The sequence below is a fragment of the Theropithecus gelada genome, chromosome 14 (assembly GCF_003255815.1).
Source record: "Theropithecus gelada isolate Dixy chromosome 14, Tgel_1.0, whole genome shotgun sequence".
Classification (NCBI taxonomy): domain Eukaryota; kingdom Metazoa; phylum Chordata; class Mammalia; order Primates; family Cercopithecidae; genus Theropithecus; species Theropithecus gelada.
The window spans coordinates 102,218,526-102,237,412 of record NC_037682.1 but is presented as its reverse complement, the minus strand read 5'-3'; the positions used below and the strand labels follow the sequence as shown (position 1 = coordinate 102,237,412).

Below are 18,887 nucleotides of genomic sequence, written 5' to 3'. Positions count from 1 at the left end.
GAGAAAAATCTTGAAAGCAGTCAGATAAAAACCATGTATTACAAATAGGAAGATGACAATTTGAATTATTATGGCCCTTTCATTAGAAACTATGGAGGTTAGAAGACAGTGGAACTTTATTTATTTATTTATTTATTTATTTATTTACTTACTTACTTACTTATTTTTGAGATGGAGTTTTGCTGTTGTTACCCAAGCCATAGTGCAATAGCATGATCTCAGCTCACTGCAACCTCTGCCTCCCAGGTTCAAGTGATTCTCCTGCCTCACCCTCCTGAGTAGCTGGGATTACAGGTGCGCACCACCACGCCCAGCTAATTTTTTTGAATTTTTAGTAGAAATGGGGTTTCCCCATGTTGGCCAGACTGGTCTCAAACTCCTGACCTCAGGTGATCCGCCTGCCTTGGCCTCCCAAAGTGCTGGGATTACAGGAGTGAGCCACCATGCACAGCTGACAATGGAATATATTTTTTAAAGTGTTGAAACAAAAACCTTCTAACTTAGAATACAATATTCAGCAAAAATATTATTTAAAAATGAAGGTAGAGTGAAGATTTTTTTTTAAAAAAACTATAATAATTTATTACTAGCAGAACTGTCTTACCAAAAAAAAAAAAAAAATGTTAACACAAATTTTCACACTGAAGAGAAATACAAGAGGGAAGCTCAGATCTTTAGGAAGGAGTGGCAATCATTGGAAATGTTAGGGAAATCTAGGTCATGATTCATTTAAAATTCCATCGGGTGGCAGGTTAAAGAAGCAGTCTCTCCAGTTATATAATAACTGTTTTTTTGTAAATGTAGCCAGCCACAGTGGCTGGTGCCTGTAATCCCAACTGCTTGAAAGGCTGAGGTGAGAGGACCACTTGAGGGGAGGAGTTTTGAGACCAGACTGGTCAATATAGCAAGATTCCATCCCTACAAAAAAAGTCAAAATATTACGCAGGCATGGTGGCATACACCTGCAGTCTCAGCCACTTGGGAGGCTGAGGTGGAGGATTGCTTGAGGCCATAGACCTGGGCAATATAGACCCCATCTCTAAAAAAATGTTTAAATTAGCTGAGCATGGTGGTACCCATCTGTAGTCTTAGCTACTTGGGAGGATGTGGCAGGAGCTTTGTTTGAGGCCGGGAATTCAAGGCTGCAGTGAGCTGTGACTGCACTACTACACTCCAACCTGGGCAATATCTCTAGCCTGAGCAAGACTTGGTCTCAAAAAAATAAAAATAAAAAGTAAAAACTAATAGCATTGAAATCTAAGACTGACAATTGCCAGAATCTTTGAAAAACTCTCCATTGAGTCAAATTGAGGAAAGAGCAGACAATCAATGTGAACTTTTCATGCTTTACTTGAAAACAGGGTAGTCACATCCCAAAAAAGCCCAAAAGGAATTTCATCTCTATCACTACATATACTCTGATTCACCAACTTAGGATCTATATCTACCAGAAAAATAGGTGCTGCACCTTGATTTTACAAATAATGGTACTATGGAATGGGAAAATTATTCAAAAAACACAGGAAGTACTTGAATCTGACAGTAGTCTGTCTATAAGAATCAGAAAATAATATGTTAAGTACCTACTGTGAATCTTAGACTACAAACTCAGGTATGCATGTTTATTTATAGATCAAATTAAAACTCATCTTAAACCCCCATTTTGCCAGGCTGGTAGGAAATCAGATTTTCTTCTTTATTGGAACTGCTGTTTTTGTAAGGTAGAACTATAATACAGGAGATTTCTAAGATGCCTCCAAAACAGACAAAGGGCTTCTGACTTTAGTCTATTGTGGTCACTGTTGACATTTTTTTCTATGCTCAGAGTTGTCCCTGTATATCCAGAGATGTTCTGCTTCTTTGCCATAAGGGGCGGGCAGAGGGTGGGTGGAAGATATCTTTGCTGATATAAAAACTTTGGTGCCTAGGACCCAGCCTCCCTAATGACTCCTTAAAATCATTTCCTCTGGGTTCTTTCTGTTTCCTTCGGGCACCTTAACTGAGTGACATATGGTTCCCGGCTCACTGTCAGTGATGACAGGCCTCTATCTCCTCCATAATTTGAGAGAATCTTCTAATCTGCCATGCCCTTTTTATTTTCCAAGATACACTGCTTTCTCCTGTCTTGGATCTTACTATCTTTTTAAGGGGTTTAAGTATTTATAAAACCCAGAGATAGCCATTGACTTTGAAGTACTTCTATTTTTAGTCCCTTAAAAATGCCTGAGATTCAGAATTACTAAAGAGAGGGAGTCCTGGATTCAGGTATAGAGCAGGGGGGAAAGGGAAATATATAAGAAGATTACACAAAATCATCTCCATATGTTAACCTGACACATTTCATAATTTATATTTTGAAGTAATATATGCTATATATTCAAACAAGGGAACACAGCAATGAAAATGAATTGGCCGGGCGCAGTGGTTCATGCTTGTAGTCCCAGCACTTTAGGAGGCCAAGGCAGGCAGATCACCTGAGATTGGGAGTTCGAGACCAGCCTGGCCAACATGGAGAAACGCTGTCTCTACTAAAAACTACAAAATTAACCAGGCGTGGTGGTACATGCCTGTAATCCCAGCTACTCGGGAGGCTGAGGCAGGAGAATCGCTTGAACCCAGGAGGCGGAGGTTGTGGTGAGCCAAGATTATACCATTGCAGTCCATCCTGGGCAAAAAGCGTGAAACTCCGTCTCAAAAAAAAAAAAAAAAAAAAGAAAAAAAAAACAATTATCTAAAACTACATATAGTAATATAATTAAATATTATAAACATAATGTTCAAAGAACCCAGACACAAAATAGTATATACTTTATGGTTACATTTATATAAAGTACCCAAACATGCAAAACTATTCTATGCTATTGGAAGTCAGGATAGTGGAAACTACTGCCTGGAAAAGAACATAAGGGACCTTCCAAGGTGATTTTCTATTTCATGATCTGGGTGCTGGTTTATGTGAGTGTGTTCAGGTTGTTAAAATTCTTCAAGCTGTACATGTAAGCTTTGTGCAGTTTTCTCTATATATCTTTTATTTCAGTTAAAAATTTAAAAAATACTAAGTGTCTTAAAGGGGCAATTTTCTTTAACTGCTTTGAAAAACGTTAGCAGTTCTGAAGCAAACCTCATCTATTTCTCAACAGATTTTTGCTAAATAAATCCAAGACTTGACATAAGTGAACCCAGAAAATCTATTTTAGAAAAGAGAGTACATCAAAAGATAGTAAGGAATTGTGAAAGATGGAAAATGTATGCTCAATGGTAAAAAAAAAAAAAAAAAAAAAAGTTATACACTTTCTGATGGCCAATCCTGGCAGATTGCTTATGGAGAAAATTGCTAAACAACAAAGTTAGTGAATAAATGTATTTTTGGAAATAATAAAATAACTAGGATTTCCAACATCTCTAAAAAGATTAGAAAATTAGCCAGGCCTTGTGGCATGCATCTATAGCCCCAGATACTTAGAAAGCTGAGCCAGCATGATCTCTTGAGCCCCAGGAGTTCAAGGCTGCAGTGAGCCATGATCATGCCTCTATACTCCAGCCTGGGCAACAGAGCAAGACCCCTGTCTTTAAAAAAAATGAGAGAGAAATATGATTTTAAAAGTTTGTTAGTGACAAGACTACATAGGAATAAACTTTAAATTATTTTTAATCTTAAGAATTAATAGTGAAATCAGCATAAAAATTAATGCTAATTTAGTTGCAAATTGATCTTAATCAGACAGTTATAGTTATTAAGAATAAGTTTTCAACTAACAAATTTACTAAATGATAACCTTGCTGCATGTGATTTTTAAAAATGTTTCTTTTCCTAATAGCAAACTGGTTTCTAGGCAAAGAGATTTCCATCCACATGCCAAATTTCTCTTAATCTCTGTATTCTCAATATTAACCATACTTTCTATTTGTATGGCCGTTTGAGCTACAAAAATACTAACCCAGTTTCATAGATGTAGAAACTGAGGCTTAGAGGTTAAATGACTTGCCCATGATTGTCTAGCTTGCATATAATTTTGAAACCAAGTGTTAGATTCCAAATCAAGTACTCTTTCCACTATAGGAACTCTCTCTCAGTGATATGATACCACTTGTAAAAAAGCAGTAAAGTAGAAAAGAGGGTTTGTCTTAGATCCATCCAAAAGGATTTAATAAAACTACGTTTGACTGTAGTTTTTCCAAAGGGATATTTTCACTGCAGAGTTCTCCAGAACACAATTATGCCAAGGTTGCAGCTTATGTGTGCAACTGCATTAGTAACAACAGGCTATTGACATTTTCATCTGGATTGACAATCCTAAATCTGCTAGCATAGGTATTTTATGTGGTTTAATTTTTCTCTCCCATTTTCTTTGATTGCAGTTCTCCAGAACAAAAGGACAAATGGCTCTCTCTCCTTCAGAGGTATTTTTTCAGTATTCATATTTTTAATCTTTAACTTTTAATAAATGAATTAAGACATTTTCTGCAGAGATGTGCCCCAAATTATTCCCCTTCTCCTTAGTCGAAATTGTTCATTTGTCCTCTAAATAAGCTGCTATTTATATTGTACACTAGCTACTTACTTGCTATAAATAATGTTCTCTCATTACATGTATTTCTTAACTTTCTAGGAAGGAGAACATTGAGGTCTAGTTACATCATTTTAGACAGAAGTTAGTCAATAATCTCCTCTCTTTTTCCATTGTCTCCAGCCTACCAATTGGAGCTAACAGTTTCCTCAAAGTATGTATTAAGTTTCCATAAATGCAGGGTTTTCTGCTAAGCACCTCAAAAATAATGGTAGTTATTATCCCTACCATTGAGCATGCAGACTAGAATGATTGATTTAGGCTCATCTGTTAGACTTACAGTCCTTCCCTCCCTCCTGTCCTCTCTCCCTCTCCACACAATAGGATAACCAAGATTTACACCCTACTGGGGAGTTAAATGAGAAGTACAAGGCCATTGCTTTGGTTTGACCTTATAAAATATTTATTATATATGTTCCTATACTTATCAGTAAGGTGCTAGACCTGTCCAAAGAAGACAGGGAAACTTTGAGGGTAAAACATTACCCAGAGGTGCCCTAACCTGGTTGTGCTTCTCAAACCTCACTTGACCTGGATGTCCTATTTTTTTGTGCCCATGCCTAATGTCCTGAATTTTTTTATTCTCTTCCAACCCATAATGTAATCTGACTTTGCTGAGTCTTCTCATCTATCTTTTTAAAAAATAGCATATAAGTATATTGGAAATATTAGCAAAATAGTTTGATTTTTAAAATAAGCCATTAGCGAATTCCATCTGACTCAGTGTTGTTTTGGGTTGTTGTTGCATTTGATTAGATACATCAATCTAGAGAAAGAAAAGGACTATCCGAAGAGCATTCCCCTCAAAATCTTCGCCAAGGACATTGGGAATTGTGCCTATGTAAGTGTTTCTAAGCCAGAAAATTAAATTCCAAGTCCCTGCATAAGATAGAACACTATGGATAAGAAGAGAGACAGGCAGGCAGGAAGGCAGACTGTGTATGTGCTATGAAAGGTAGGCATTTAGAAATACCACGGGGAAAATCCTTTTTCCTGGTTATATGTATGTCTTCATATATATGAAAAATAAGCCCTAGAGAAAATGAAGCAAGAGAAATTCATATGAACTACAGTATTTAACATTTACGCTTGGAAAGAACATTGCTTGTGAGATGTCTCTTTCCTCCCTCCGGTATGAATATTTCTCTGAATCTTTTCAATAGCAGCTGCAGAGGCTTGTAGTAAAGCTGTTTCCACAGGAATATTTCCTATTATTATTAAGCAATTTTTTCCCAACTTGTCACTTCTTAAGCAGAAAGTGGTTTTGAAAAGTTCTTCATTCTTTAAGTTTTTAGGGATTGAATCCCTTAGGTTCACAGGAGGATGATCTAGGAGAGGTGACATTTTTAAAGGATCAGCACTTTACTACTTCACAGTGTCTATCATATCAGTCACATAAATGCTAAGTCTTTAACCCCAGCTATTTATGTATAATTTGATGACTGAAATCATAGTACAAGAGATAAATGTTATCAATTATGAAAAATATGAAAACTTGTGAATATTTTGATACTGTCAATTGTCATACTTCACAGCAGCTCTAGATCACACAGAATAGCTTTATTTGTGTGTGGAAAAATATGTAGTGCAAAATAGTTATGTTTTGGCCAAAAGCAAAAGTTATGCAAATGTTCTGACCAACTCCTGAATGCCAGATGTCACTGCTTGAGGGAAATACTCAAATTTTTATAGTATGAGACTACAGAGATCTGTAGCAAAGTAAAACAAAACAAAACAAAAACCCTGTTTTTTTCTGTCTGCTTTGATTCAGTTGTGGCAGTTGGTTACATTCAGGATTTCCTGTAAAATCCCTTAATTTTTTTTAACACTTTCTTTTCAGTATATGGAAAGTGTGTACTTGAGAAAGGACTGATGTCCCACTGTCATTTTGAAAGAGAAGATAAGAGATATGGTCAGGTTGGGTGCTCTGTTTTTATCACTAGTACCCTGGTTAAGTCAAGGATGATGTAACATACTCTGTCCTTTGCTCTCTAAAGTAGCTTTCATAACAAGACTCTCGTTCAGGGAGCCCTGCCTCCAGAGCGATTCCCCCAAATAGGAGTGCATGTGTGGGAAGCATTCTTTATCTTTGCCCTCTAGTTATACACACCTTGTCAGTAAATTATGCCAATATGAAACAAAATTGCCACATTTTCAGTTTTGTCTGTTATTTGTTTACTAGCCAAAGAGTTCTTTCTGCTGAAATTCACTTGTTTTGTATACTGGAAAAGCATGTAGGAAAAAAATATACTTTCTATAATTATATTTTGAACATATATGCCTAGTATTAAGAAAAACTATTATCTTAGAAACCAGGTTATTGGGAGGATAGATTCTTCACGTTACAAGACTTCATGGGAGAGTTTCTTTAAATTAAATGGAAAAAATTTTAGACTTTTTAAAAATCAGAAGCCTTTTTAAAAATTATCTCTCAAGTTAAAGCCCAGTATGTCATATAACTATAACGCTCTGGTAGAAGACAGACACTGGGTTGAGTGCTCCAAAGACTCCCTGTTTCACTCAGACAATTTTGCACAATCCTTGGGGCTACCAGGAACAGTTTGAAATTGTGCATTTAAAATGCTTTTTTAAATTAAAATTCAATTAAACAATTTTTAGAGGCAATTCATCATATCAAATAATTCACTCAGAGAAATTCTATTAATGAAAAGATAAATAATGAATTATCAGATTTCAGTTACCTACATTTTTGTATCATTTTTGTATTTATGCTACTTTTTTATGCCATTTAAGCCTTCTTTATCAGGGACACAGCCCTAATTGCTGATTTAATCTTACAATTCTCATGTGTAAAACCTATGTATGTATCAAGTTTTTTTTACAACATAGCATTTGTATTTAAGTAATGCATTTTGGAATTCAGCGATCTCTATAGATATCTCAGAATCTTCTTAACTCTTTTACTGTTCGCTGCAAATTGTCTATTTTTAAGTAAAAGTATTCAGTATAGTTTAGCACAGAGCTTTTATAGATATTCTGTTCATTGGCGGAGTTGATAATAGAATTGAGCTTTCTAAAATTTTCAATTCTTTCTTCTAGACTTATTTTTTTATGTCCTCCAGAGATTTCAACAATTAAAATCTTAGTGGCCACAGTGTGTGACACATGGAAAGTTCCCAGTAGTGACTTTTAAAAATTCAAAACTTTAAACATCTTTTGTAACCAGTTATTATCCTAATTCTACCTAACCTGACTTTATACCATGCAAAGAAATAAAACCCTGTATTGTGAAAACACTACTAAGGAAGAAATAGAGATTCAGCTCTTGCCTTTTTTTAATTACCCATTGCCTTATGGAAATACAATTATGGAAATAAGACAGAGGACCAACCTCACTGATTTATTTTTTTAATTGGGAGCTGGGTCCATGTACTCTCTCTGAAATATATGTAGTCTTTCTTATTTGCTTAAGTTTTTATATTCTGTAAGCCATGCATCCTTTAAGAGAAATGTTTTATTAGAGGGCATAATTTATAAGGAAATGAAAGCAAATTATAATCAAAGTTTTATGTTCTCCCTAAATCTTATGCTTTACTCTGTCCACACTTGAAATCAAGATTTGCCTTTCAATAATCATTTGACAGTGACTATTTGTTAACCTGTTTTAAAATTCATTATTTTATAGCTATATTTCTTATTTTTTTCTACAGTCTAAAACTATAACAGTAATGAATTCAGATACAGCGAATGAAGTTATCAACATGTCATTACCAATGCTAGGGATAACTGTAAGTTATTCTGCTAGACATTCTTAATTAAAAATAAACTTTGATTATTTAAATTTATGTAAGTATTTTCCTTCCATCATAAGGCAGCTGATTATTAGAGATACCAAAGTCATACTTTACTCCCCAAAATATAGAAAATAAGAACATTAAAGCTTTAATATGATTAATATATGGGTGGTGCTGTTCTCCTATTTTAAAATCTGTGTGATCTGAAAATTATAAGATTGGACTATAATTTTAAAGTGACAACATGTATTTTATTATGTATGCTGTATATATATATAAAAATTGTTTTGGTATAAAGTTCTTAATAAAGTGTCATACTCCTTCTCTCCTTGCTACTGGTCACAATTTGACTTTTCCCTCATATAATTATCCTGTTATTATCCCAAGACTCGGTCAGTCTTAGGATGATGAGTTCTGAAGAGTTTGTTCTGTGGTAGAATTTTTACATAAAACCATATTGGCTGGCTACAGGACCTAAGCATGATATGGTTAATACCTCTGATAAATTGGTTAGTAAAAAGACAAGTTTTGAATTACATCATGGATTTGGAGAGCTTTAGTGTGCACACCACATTCTTCCCTGTTTTACTTTTAGCTTTGTATCTTTCTCTTTTCTGTGATAGAGGTGAATTTTTGAGAATTTTAGGAGTGGAGAAGATTAGAACATTTGAGGATGAGGTAGAGGAAGGAGAACTGGAAGATTGTCCTCATCACCTTGCTACCAGTTGTATAAACACCACACAATGAGTACTTTCATTAAAGGGAATGACTTTCAAAAGGATGATAACTAAAGGAAGCACTTAAAAACACCATTCCTTCAGTGAGATTCTCTGTAAATATGAAAGTACATTGTATATAAGCAAATCTAAATACAGTTAATAATACTGTGGAATACTATGGCATGTCTTAAATATGTGTCATGTTACATCATTCAAGGAGCACTGTTTCCAGAGCAATTCATGACACATATTTAAGACATGCCATAGTTTGATTACTTGTGTTTAGATTTGCTTATACACAGTACTATAGTAAGCCCTTTAGAACTCAGGACAACTAGAATTTGGGATAATCTGATAATTAGTTAAATTTAGTGATATAAATTTGATTACATTTAAAATATATGCACCGGGTAAAGTAGGCACCTCCATTAATTTCTAAGCTATATGAATATATTTTGGAAGAAACTGGATAGTTTTAGAGGTATGTAGCGGAATTAATGAGAGGATTCATTCTCTTATCTATGCTTTTCCTTTGGATAAAATTATTAATCTCCTTAGACCAAAAAAAAAAAACTGTTAATTAAGAATTGAGACTATTTGGTTATACCAGTTTTAAGGGATTATTACAGTGTGTTTGGACACTATATAAAAAGAAAGGATTTTTATTAGATTGGTCTTCCTATTTACAATAAATTTTTTGACTAGGAGGGATGGGGCAGGGAGGAAGTAACAGATAAACTGAGTATGGGGGGAATGGAATGGTTTTTATGGTATTATAAGGGCAGGGCCATGATTTTTTATCAGAAGTTAAAGGCAAGGATATGAAATATTGCCAACAGACTTATCTGTTCTAGCTTCATTTAAAACATTTCTGCTTTATCCCTCCTAGAGAATTCAGAAAAATCTGTATAATTTAGTATCATTTCTTTCAAGTGGGATTTATAATGTTGCCGGATTATAATTCTGCTAGTGAACAATTTTATTGTTTTCCATGACTGGGCCTATTCTCTAGAATAGAATTCTTGTCCTTTCTTTCCCCAGGACTGAACTTGCCTAAACTAAAGCCAGTAGAGGTTGTGCCAATTACTTATCTCCTCAAAGCCTCTTGGTCATTCTCCTGCTCAGAAGCAGCTGAGCTAATAATCAGCCTTTGAGATATTACTTTTTAATCATAGACACAGCAGTGTTTTGTGGTTTTCTGGATAATAAGGTTGTCTTTGCAGGGGCATGTTGGAGGTTAAGCCCAATATTCTCTGAGAAGTGGAGGAACATAGCAGAAGTCAGGACTCTAAAGGAGAGATTAGCCTTTTAGAGCCAGGAAGATTGTTTTTCCTTTGTAAAGGGGCCTAACTATGATTTTACACTCTGTAGGCTACCTATATAGTGAAGGCCTGATTCCACTGCAGTTCATGGATCTCTAACCATCACTGAGTAGGGGGCAGGAGGGAGGACACAAAACCAAAAAAAAAAAAAAAAATGTGTCCTCATTCAAGTATCAGATGTGAAAGATTTATTGTGACATTTAACTCTTTTTATCTCTAAGGGCTCTGAGAGAGATTACCAATTATGGGTCAATTCTGGAAAAGAAGAGGCTCCATACCCACTTATTGGTAAGTTTTTGCAGAAGTCTAAGATAGCATCGATTGTGTTTTAATTATAAGTCTAAGTGTCTCCGAGAATTGGTCATATGGTCCTAAGCTTAAATACTATTAAATAGGAAATTTCATGGTGTTCATTTAATAAATATCTATCAAGGATTTACTCTGTACTAGACAAATAATATCTCCTCATTCAAGCTAATGGTATAGTTGGGAAGAGAAATACAAACTTTTCTCTCTGCTTTTTCATTTGACAAGAGTCATCCTGCCAAAGCTTTTTAAATTTTTTTCTAAGAAAGAAATATGTGTTGGTATTTTTCTCCATACATTTGTTTTTCATATTCAGTTTTTACATTTCCTGTTCCCTTACCTACTATGTGCCTCTATGGAAGACCATCTAAAATACAACCATGCATCTTAATTCATCAGTGAGTATGTAACACCTGCTATATACCCAGAACCTTCCTAAGCTTCATGAAGAAAATCAGATTAACCCATTTAGACTCCTAAAAGTCTTTATTATCTGCTACTTCAATAACTTAATTGTTTTGCTATTTCTCTAGTCAGATTTTCCAGCATTTGTCATAAGGAATTGTTGATAAATATGTTCCATTTTACCTTATTTAAGCTGTTAACTAAAAAAATATTTCTTGATCAGTAATTTCATTCAGTGTGGGTAACAGAAATAGAACAATTAAAGGACAGTATCTTTACCAAATCTTGAGATGATGACGATGATAATCATGATGATGACAATTTCTGTTAACAGTTTTAAAATGCTTACTACCTGCCAGACATCATGCAGAGTATATTGTATGCATTATTTCATGTAATTATTTCATTTATCTATGAGGTCACAACTGTGTAATTCAGTGTTTCAAGTGATCTTAGTAATCTAAAACCAAATTTTTCTACAAATGTATATGCTCAGATTTAGAATACAGAAAGTGATCATGCACAGAGCTGAAGACAAAATCGACTGTATTTCAAATTTTTAATGTCATTTTTGTAATAGTCAATGAGCAACAAAGTTATTAAAAATCAAACACTTAAAATAATTATTTTAATAAAATATATTAATGAAAACTATGTAGATGGTAACTTTTAGGCTTATGACAGCCCAAGCTTCCCGACTAGCTCTTACTGAAAAACAATGGGACATAGGACATTATTGTCCCATGATTTAGCAGCAATGCTTAATCATTATTTTAATGTGCTCTGTAGACCTCAATTATAGATTAACTGCCAGCTATTTTGATAAATTGATTTCATTTTATTGTCATAGAAGCCTTTTTCTGCCTTAATCTCTGGAAGCTGCTGTAGTACTTGATATAAATGAAACATTGACATTTTATGCCTAGACCAGGTGAAAAGGAAGAGTAAGAGTTCGCTGAGTTACATTTAATGATAAGTCAGGAATAGAAGGGAACTTGCTGTCTGTACTTAAAAAATCTACATCACAGTGGTATTTGAGGATCACACTAAAAGGACATAATTACTTAGAATACTAAAGAGTTAAAATCATGTTGTAGTCAGATGTCCAGGGTTTAGTTTGTATAGTTTGTACATTCCTTTTTGCATCTGTTTCTGTGTTTCTGATCCCCTGCAGTCTTCCTTCTGATTATTGCCTCTGAACGTCAATCTCAGAGGGCAGCAGTGAGAGAGAAGCATAAATCAAACCAGTCCCAATGCTCTTGAGTAACTAACTATATAACTAATAAAAACTAATGAAATGTTTTTAGGCAAACATCTTGTGTTAAATAATATTAATAATAGTGATACTTGACATATATAGATCCTTATACTTCTGTGGTAGGTAGAAAAAATATTTTAAATCAGATTTGAGACTGAGCAAGGACATGTATTTGCTGAAAAATTATAGATCTAGTTAATGTCAAAGGAGACACTAGAATACCTTTAATTATCCTTACATGCACACATTGGAAAAGTCAGCATTATGGAACTCGCAACCTGATCTGTGCATTCATTCCAAACAAGATAATCTTTAAAGATTTTTTTCTTCTTTTTCTCCCTCCTCCCCTTAAAACTACTTTGGTAGGACCACCTGCATGCTGGTCTCCAACTGTAAGAGTGTAAATGATCATTCTGTCAAACAAAGGGATTCTTTATGCCAAAAGTGCCAGGAGTAAATTGCAGTACACTCCTATTTTGTAGTACACATGCTAACAGTACCAGTCAGCCTGAAGTCTACATTTAGATTTTTCTCTGGGTAGGGCATGAATATCCATATGGAATTAAAATGAGCCATCTTCGAGACACTGCACTCCTGACACCAGGATCAAAGGACTCTACCACCCCTTTCAACCTCCAAGAGCCCTTCCTTATGGAACAGCTCCCCCGAGAGATGCAGTGCCAGTTCATCCTGAAGCCCAGCCGCCTGGCTGCAGCCCAGCAACTGAGCGGTGAGTTGCTTCTAGCCAAAGTTTTCATTCCTGAACATAAATTTACTACTCAAACCTCCCGCCAGATGAGGTATTTTTTCTTGGAATTTGCTAAGTATTTTGAAAAGGAAAGATGGACTTTTAGAAAAAGATGGTTTTATAAATCAGCAATAGGCATGATTGACTAAGAATCAGCAGCTAGCAGCTAGTAGCTATACAGTCTGTTCCTTCTTTCTTCACCATTCTTTCCCCTTTAACCTTATTCCTACTGCAGAGTCAAAGGCACTAAGCAGTACTGCAGGTGCCTCAATGCCTTCTTTGTACTGTAATACACTCCCAACTGTGTATTCTCCCTAAATGGCTGCATTATAAAAAGGAGGCTGTCAGTGATGGGTGTCAGAAGATTGTGATGCCCTACCTGGATTCTGGTGCTGATAAGTATGTGAAGACTAAGATGATTTCTACAGAAGTCTCTCCTTAGCCTACTACTCTAATATGAATTCCCTGTGAACATAGCAGCCTCTTACCCACCCCACAGTAAAGACTCTGGAATGATAAAAGTAATGTTCAATATAAGAGAACCGTAATTTACCCTAACCCAAGTTTGAGCTTTAAGCTCTGTCTGAAAGGAAGATTGTATAAGCAACAGAAGAAAATTGATACCAAAAAGTATGAGTGAGATAGTAGAAAATTGATTGTGAATTTCTATAGCTACCTTTGTCAATGTGAACTGGGAGACCCAAGGATTTGTGTTTGCAAAGGACCAAACTTGGACCCCAGGCGTAGTAAGTTTAAAGGGATGACATAGACCTTGAGAGATCACTGAGGCCACCTTCCTGCCACTTGACAGATTATTGGCATCGTCTGAGTACCAGGGGAAAGTCTGAAATCCTTCATCTGTGTGTGATTCAACTGATACAGTATTAATGAAAAATTAGCTCATACTGTTTCTATCTTCATTACAGAACAACCCTACTGTAAGAAACATTTGTATGTACCTATCTGAACTTATAGAAAACAAATTAAATCACTCATTGTAAGGAGTTTTTTGTTTTTGTTTTTGTTTTTGCCTTAAGTGTTAATACACACCAAGATTGTTTTAAACAGAATCTCCTCTAATGCATTTAAAGTTGTTTAATTTCTAATTTATATTTCATACTAAAACATAGTTTCTGAAATAACTACATCAAGAAATTGTAACAGCATTGTGAAACTTATTTTCCTGTTCGCTCCTTTGATTCAAGATTTTGACATTTTATTGGACAAAAAGAGTTGTAACCACCATCTGTTTTCTTCAGCCAGCCTTTGTTCATTCTATTTTTCATCTCTGGAAGCCCAGATTCCTTCTGCTTCTTTCAAACCTACTAAACTCTACCACTTTCTCCATCTGTTAGTCCCCCTGTCCGTCTTTACTTTCCTCCTTATGCAACTTGAATTCCATGGTTATGGTGATCATCCCTGTCTAGCAGAAAACTTCTGTTTCTTTGACCCTCTTTTCTACATTCCTATACACCTCCTAAAATCTCATCTCTAGATGAACTCTTTGCATGGTTGGAAGAAATCATATAGCATCAGGGCTACTCTGCATCATTAGTGACCAACCTTAATGGGCATTTCATACTGGGAGAGTAGTCTTAACTTTGTTTCTGTGCAGCATTCTCCAGCTACTTGAATCAACTGTCTTAGATAAATTTCTACCCACGTGGACATCCAGCCTGTCACTTTCTGTTGATGACCTAGCCTCAAATTTATACTTTACCAAAGTCATTAGTAAATCAGTAGATCAATCATCAGGGACCCCCTCATCTTGCCAACATCAGATACACAAATTTACCTTGAATTTGTTAACAGTCATCTCTCTATAATAGTAAATTGAGATTTTGGATTCTAAAATTTTTTGCTCACCTTGGGTAATTTTGAAAGGGGAACACTGAGACATCGTGGTCTTTCCATCCACTAAAATGTGAGCTCCATGAAGGCAGGGATTTTGGTCTTTTTTGTTCACTTCTATATCCCCAGTACCTGGAAAAGTGCCTGGCATATACAAATAAGTATTCAATCAATATCTGTTGAGTGAATGAATAATAGGTCTGTTGTCAGCTCATTAAAGATACATAGGGTATCTTTATAACTAGGCTGAGGAGGAGAATAATCTTCTACTCTTCTACCTTTGTACCTATGTTTTTCAAAACTGTTTTTCTGGGTCCTTGTCAACTTTATTTTATAATAATCAGGAATCCTAAGGGTTTTAACCAGTTTTTCTAATGACTTGCTCAACTAACTTGTAGGCATCCTCTGCTTAGTTTCTTTCTATTGGAAGGGAGGCTAGATGATTCCAGCTGTAAATGATTCATAGTAAATGGGATGAGGGATGGAACAACTATAGACCAGTGATGCCAAGGGCCAGCTAAGAGCATCAGAATCACCTGTGTAAAAAATTACAGGTGAACCACTAATGTTGTTTCTTTTTAAGTACAAAAGAATTTGATGAGCAACTGCCTTTACCAGTGATTTAGATCAGGGGTCAGCAAACTTTTTCTGTAAGGGAACAGATAGTAAAATTTTGCAGGTCAGTATCATAAATCAGGGATATTATGTAAGTGTTATGTAACAGGAGAAAAAAACAAATTTCCACCAAATTTTATTGATAGAATTCAAAATATAACAACAATTGAGTACAATTTTATGTAATACAAATCTAATAAGTGAGAAGTGAATTCTTTGGAGGGGTAACATTTCACTTAGTTGGAATTTAAAGTTAGTGATCTAGCCATCAAAATTGAGTACAAACATTCTGATCTATAATAAAATTTTTATATTTCATCTTTGAAAACATATTTTCTCACATAGGTACTGCCAAATACTGATATCATTCTACAAACATCTAATTTCAGTTCAGCATATGTCTCTTTTACATGGCATTTGTAGAATTTTGTTAGATTCTTCTCCTGATATTTGCCTTTTAGCATATCATTTCATTGCAGATAATCACTTTCAATTGAAGGTTAGGTGGAAGCTCTTCAGTTGCATAGTGAAATGGATTTTGAAATATGGAAATCGCCTTTGCTCTTGTATCGAGAAACACTACTCAAACTGTAGTTTGAACTCAAAAAATATATCTGCTGTAAATTTTTATGTGAATCAAGATCTTGCTTCTTGTTTTAACTTTTGATGGCACAAGAAGTATATAAAGCAGCTTAATATTACTTGTAATTAAACATTCATTGTTTTCCAAATTACTACAGTAAAAACTTTGTATGTAAGCACTGTTTTGCCTCGTAATTTTAGGTTGGATTTATTATGAAACATCATCATATCTACAGCAAAAACTAACTTTCAAAGCCATTTAGTGTCCATTAATAGAGGTCGAAGGCTGTTCTTCTCATTCATAACAAGTTCAATCTGGGCCCTGAGTTCAAAATATCACTATGAAACTTTAGCAGTGCTGAGCCATTGAAATGCTGTGTGATAGCATAATGCAGGATAACGTTTAGCATCTATTTTTAACAAAAATTCGCAGAACTGACAATAATTAAGTCCATGAGAGTAAATGAAGTTCACTGTTGACAGTACTGATCCAGTAACACTTGATAGATTTCCATATTTTTCAGGCAGTACCACTGATAAAAACAATACAATGAATAATCATAAGTATTAAACACTTTAAATTTTCACAAGCTTTCTAAATTTGTCAAATTACATCTTTTTCTGCTCTATATATTTTCACTACCATGAAATATAACACAGCAGATTCCACTTCAGGTTGTACTGAATTATTGTTTTCTCAAATGCTTTGAAAATATTCTTACCCATAGTTGTTCTATGCAGACTATTCAAGGTTAATTCTTCAGTCACTTCAAAGTCAGCATTGACTTCTTGGCTAGACAACTTAGTGCTATTGGTAACATTTGTCACTTCATCAAGAACCAAGGAAAGTCACTTGCCTTGTTTTTTAGCTTACTATTGATATTACTCCTAATGCCCTCAACTATTCAATCATCTATTCTCACTAAAAGGCTGATAATCTTAAATCTAGTTTCTCTGGACCTCTTAATCTACTGCAAGCACACAGATTTAATCAGTTCACCATTGGTAAATGGCTTTCCTTGGTTGGCTAACAAATGAGCCACTCAGAAGCTTTTATTGTAGCCTCATTTTTATTTTTGTGAGGAAATGCTGCAGTAATGATATATTTCATTTTAAATATTTTTCTGATCCATTGCTTTCTTATGAGTTAGGAACATTATGATTAACCATTGGTCTGTTAACCACTGACATATATTATATTCTGTAACCACAGCTGTTACTTCATTGCACAGTAAACATAATATTTTGCCATTAGTTCCATAACAAAGTTATCTGCATTTCACTTTGCCTTAAAAATTTAACATTAGAAGAAGTCCACTTTTCTTTTATTGTTTTTACATTATAAGTAATAAAAAAGATGTTGTGGTATCATGATACATGTGGCATTTGAAACAGTCAAGATGTAACAGGGTCACTGCAATTTGTAGTGCCCTGAGCAGCAGTGCAAAGTAATGAACGCACCACATACCATCTCTGTCACAGCTACTTTGTTATTGAGTGTGAAGTGAAAGCAGCCATAGACATTACATGAATAAGTGTGGTCATGTTCCAGTAAAACTATTCTAGACAATAAAATTTGAATTTTTTTTTTTTTTTTTTTTTTTTTTTTTTTTTTTTTGAGACGAAGTCTCATTCTTATCACCCAGGCTGAAGTGCAGTGGCACAATCTTGGCTCACTGCAACCTCCACCTCCTGGGTTCAAGTGATTCTCCTATATCAGCCTCCCGAGTAGCTAGGATTACAGGCGCCTGCCACCATGCCTGGCTAATTTTTGTATTTTTAGTAGAGATAGGGTTTCACCATGTTGGCCAGGCTGGTCTCAAACTCCTGACCTCAGGCGATCTGCCCGCCTTGGCCTCCCAAAGTGCTGGGATTACAGGCATGAACCATCACACCTGGCCTAAAGTTTAAATTCCATATAATTTTTATGTGTTACTACATATTATTCTTTTGAATTTTTTTCAACTTTTTAAAAATGTAAAAGCCATTCTTAGCTCACAAGTTATCCAAAGGGAGGTGGCAAGCCAGATTTGGTCCAGGGAGCATAGTTTGTGCCCTCTGATTGAATGATTAAAGTATGCATAATTTAAAACATGCCAGCTGAAGTCTCCATATTCTGCAAGACTTTATAACAGAGCTCACACAAGTAACAGCCATCTTATTTGACTTGTCTTCATTCCTTTGCCTGTTACATCTTTGTCATGTTCTAATTTGAGCAAGAGCATCTTCATGCTCCCTTGTTCACATACATACCAGCTATTAACCTGACTTCTAATGGGGAAAAATGAGCTAATACTTCTTTTTTGGCACATAGTATAAACATAGAATTTTGCCTTATTTACCAAGTGCCACTTGTTATAGTCAGAATCTTTCACACTTGTTTATGGCCTGTATATTTAAAATCCACAGAATTCATAAATTCTTAAATTGCTTAGTCCTAGGAAATGGGTATTTTGCATGGTCTCTAATGTGAAAAACATGTCTTGTTTTCTCCCCTGGAAACAAAGGGTTAAAATCTAATGATTTCTGTTAGAATATTGTCTGAGAAAAATATTTTATTTTTAAACTAAATATAAAGCTTTCTCTAATAAGCTTTCAGAAAATATCCCTGTTAACCAGGATAACCATTGGTGAACATAGTCATTGCCAATCTGTTTTTCAAATTTCTGCCTCAGTGTAGAGAAGGCCTCCTAGTAAACAGCCTTATACTGAAAACATAAGAGCAGTAGATCTTTCAGAAGGCCCCCTCTGAGACTGA

General features: G+C 35.0%; 1 protein-coding gene across 6 annotated transcripts in view; it reads left to right on the top strand.

Moving 5' to 3' along the window:
• The window catches only part of ARHGAP20 (Rho GTPase activating protein 20), a 124,178-nt gene that overhangs the window by 84,005 nt on the left and 21,286 nt on the right, over positions 1 to 18,887 (top strand). For all 6 annotated transcript variants that reach the window (XM_025356852.1, XM_025356850.1, XM_025356851.1 and 3 more), the window contains 5 exons: positions 4,360 to 4,401; positions 5,325 to 5,409; positions 8,240 to 8,317; positions 10,586 to 10,652; positions 12,875 to 13,063. In XM_025356852.1, coding sequence (XP_025212637.1) covers positions 4,360 to 4,401; positions 5,325 to 5,409; positions 8,240 to 8,317; positions 10,586 to 10,652; positions 12,875 to 13,063 — 461 coding nt within the window. The remainder of the gene's footprint in view (positions 1 to 4,359; positions 4,402 to 5,324; positions 5,410 to 8,239; positions 8,318 to 10,585; positions 10,653 to 12,874; positions 13,064 to 18,887) is intronic.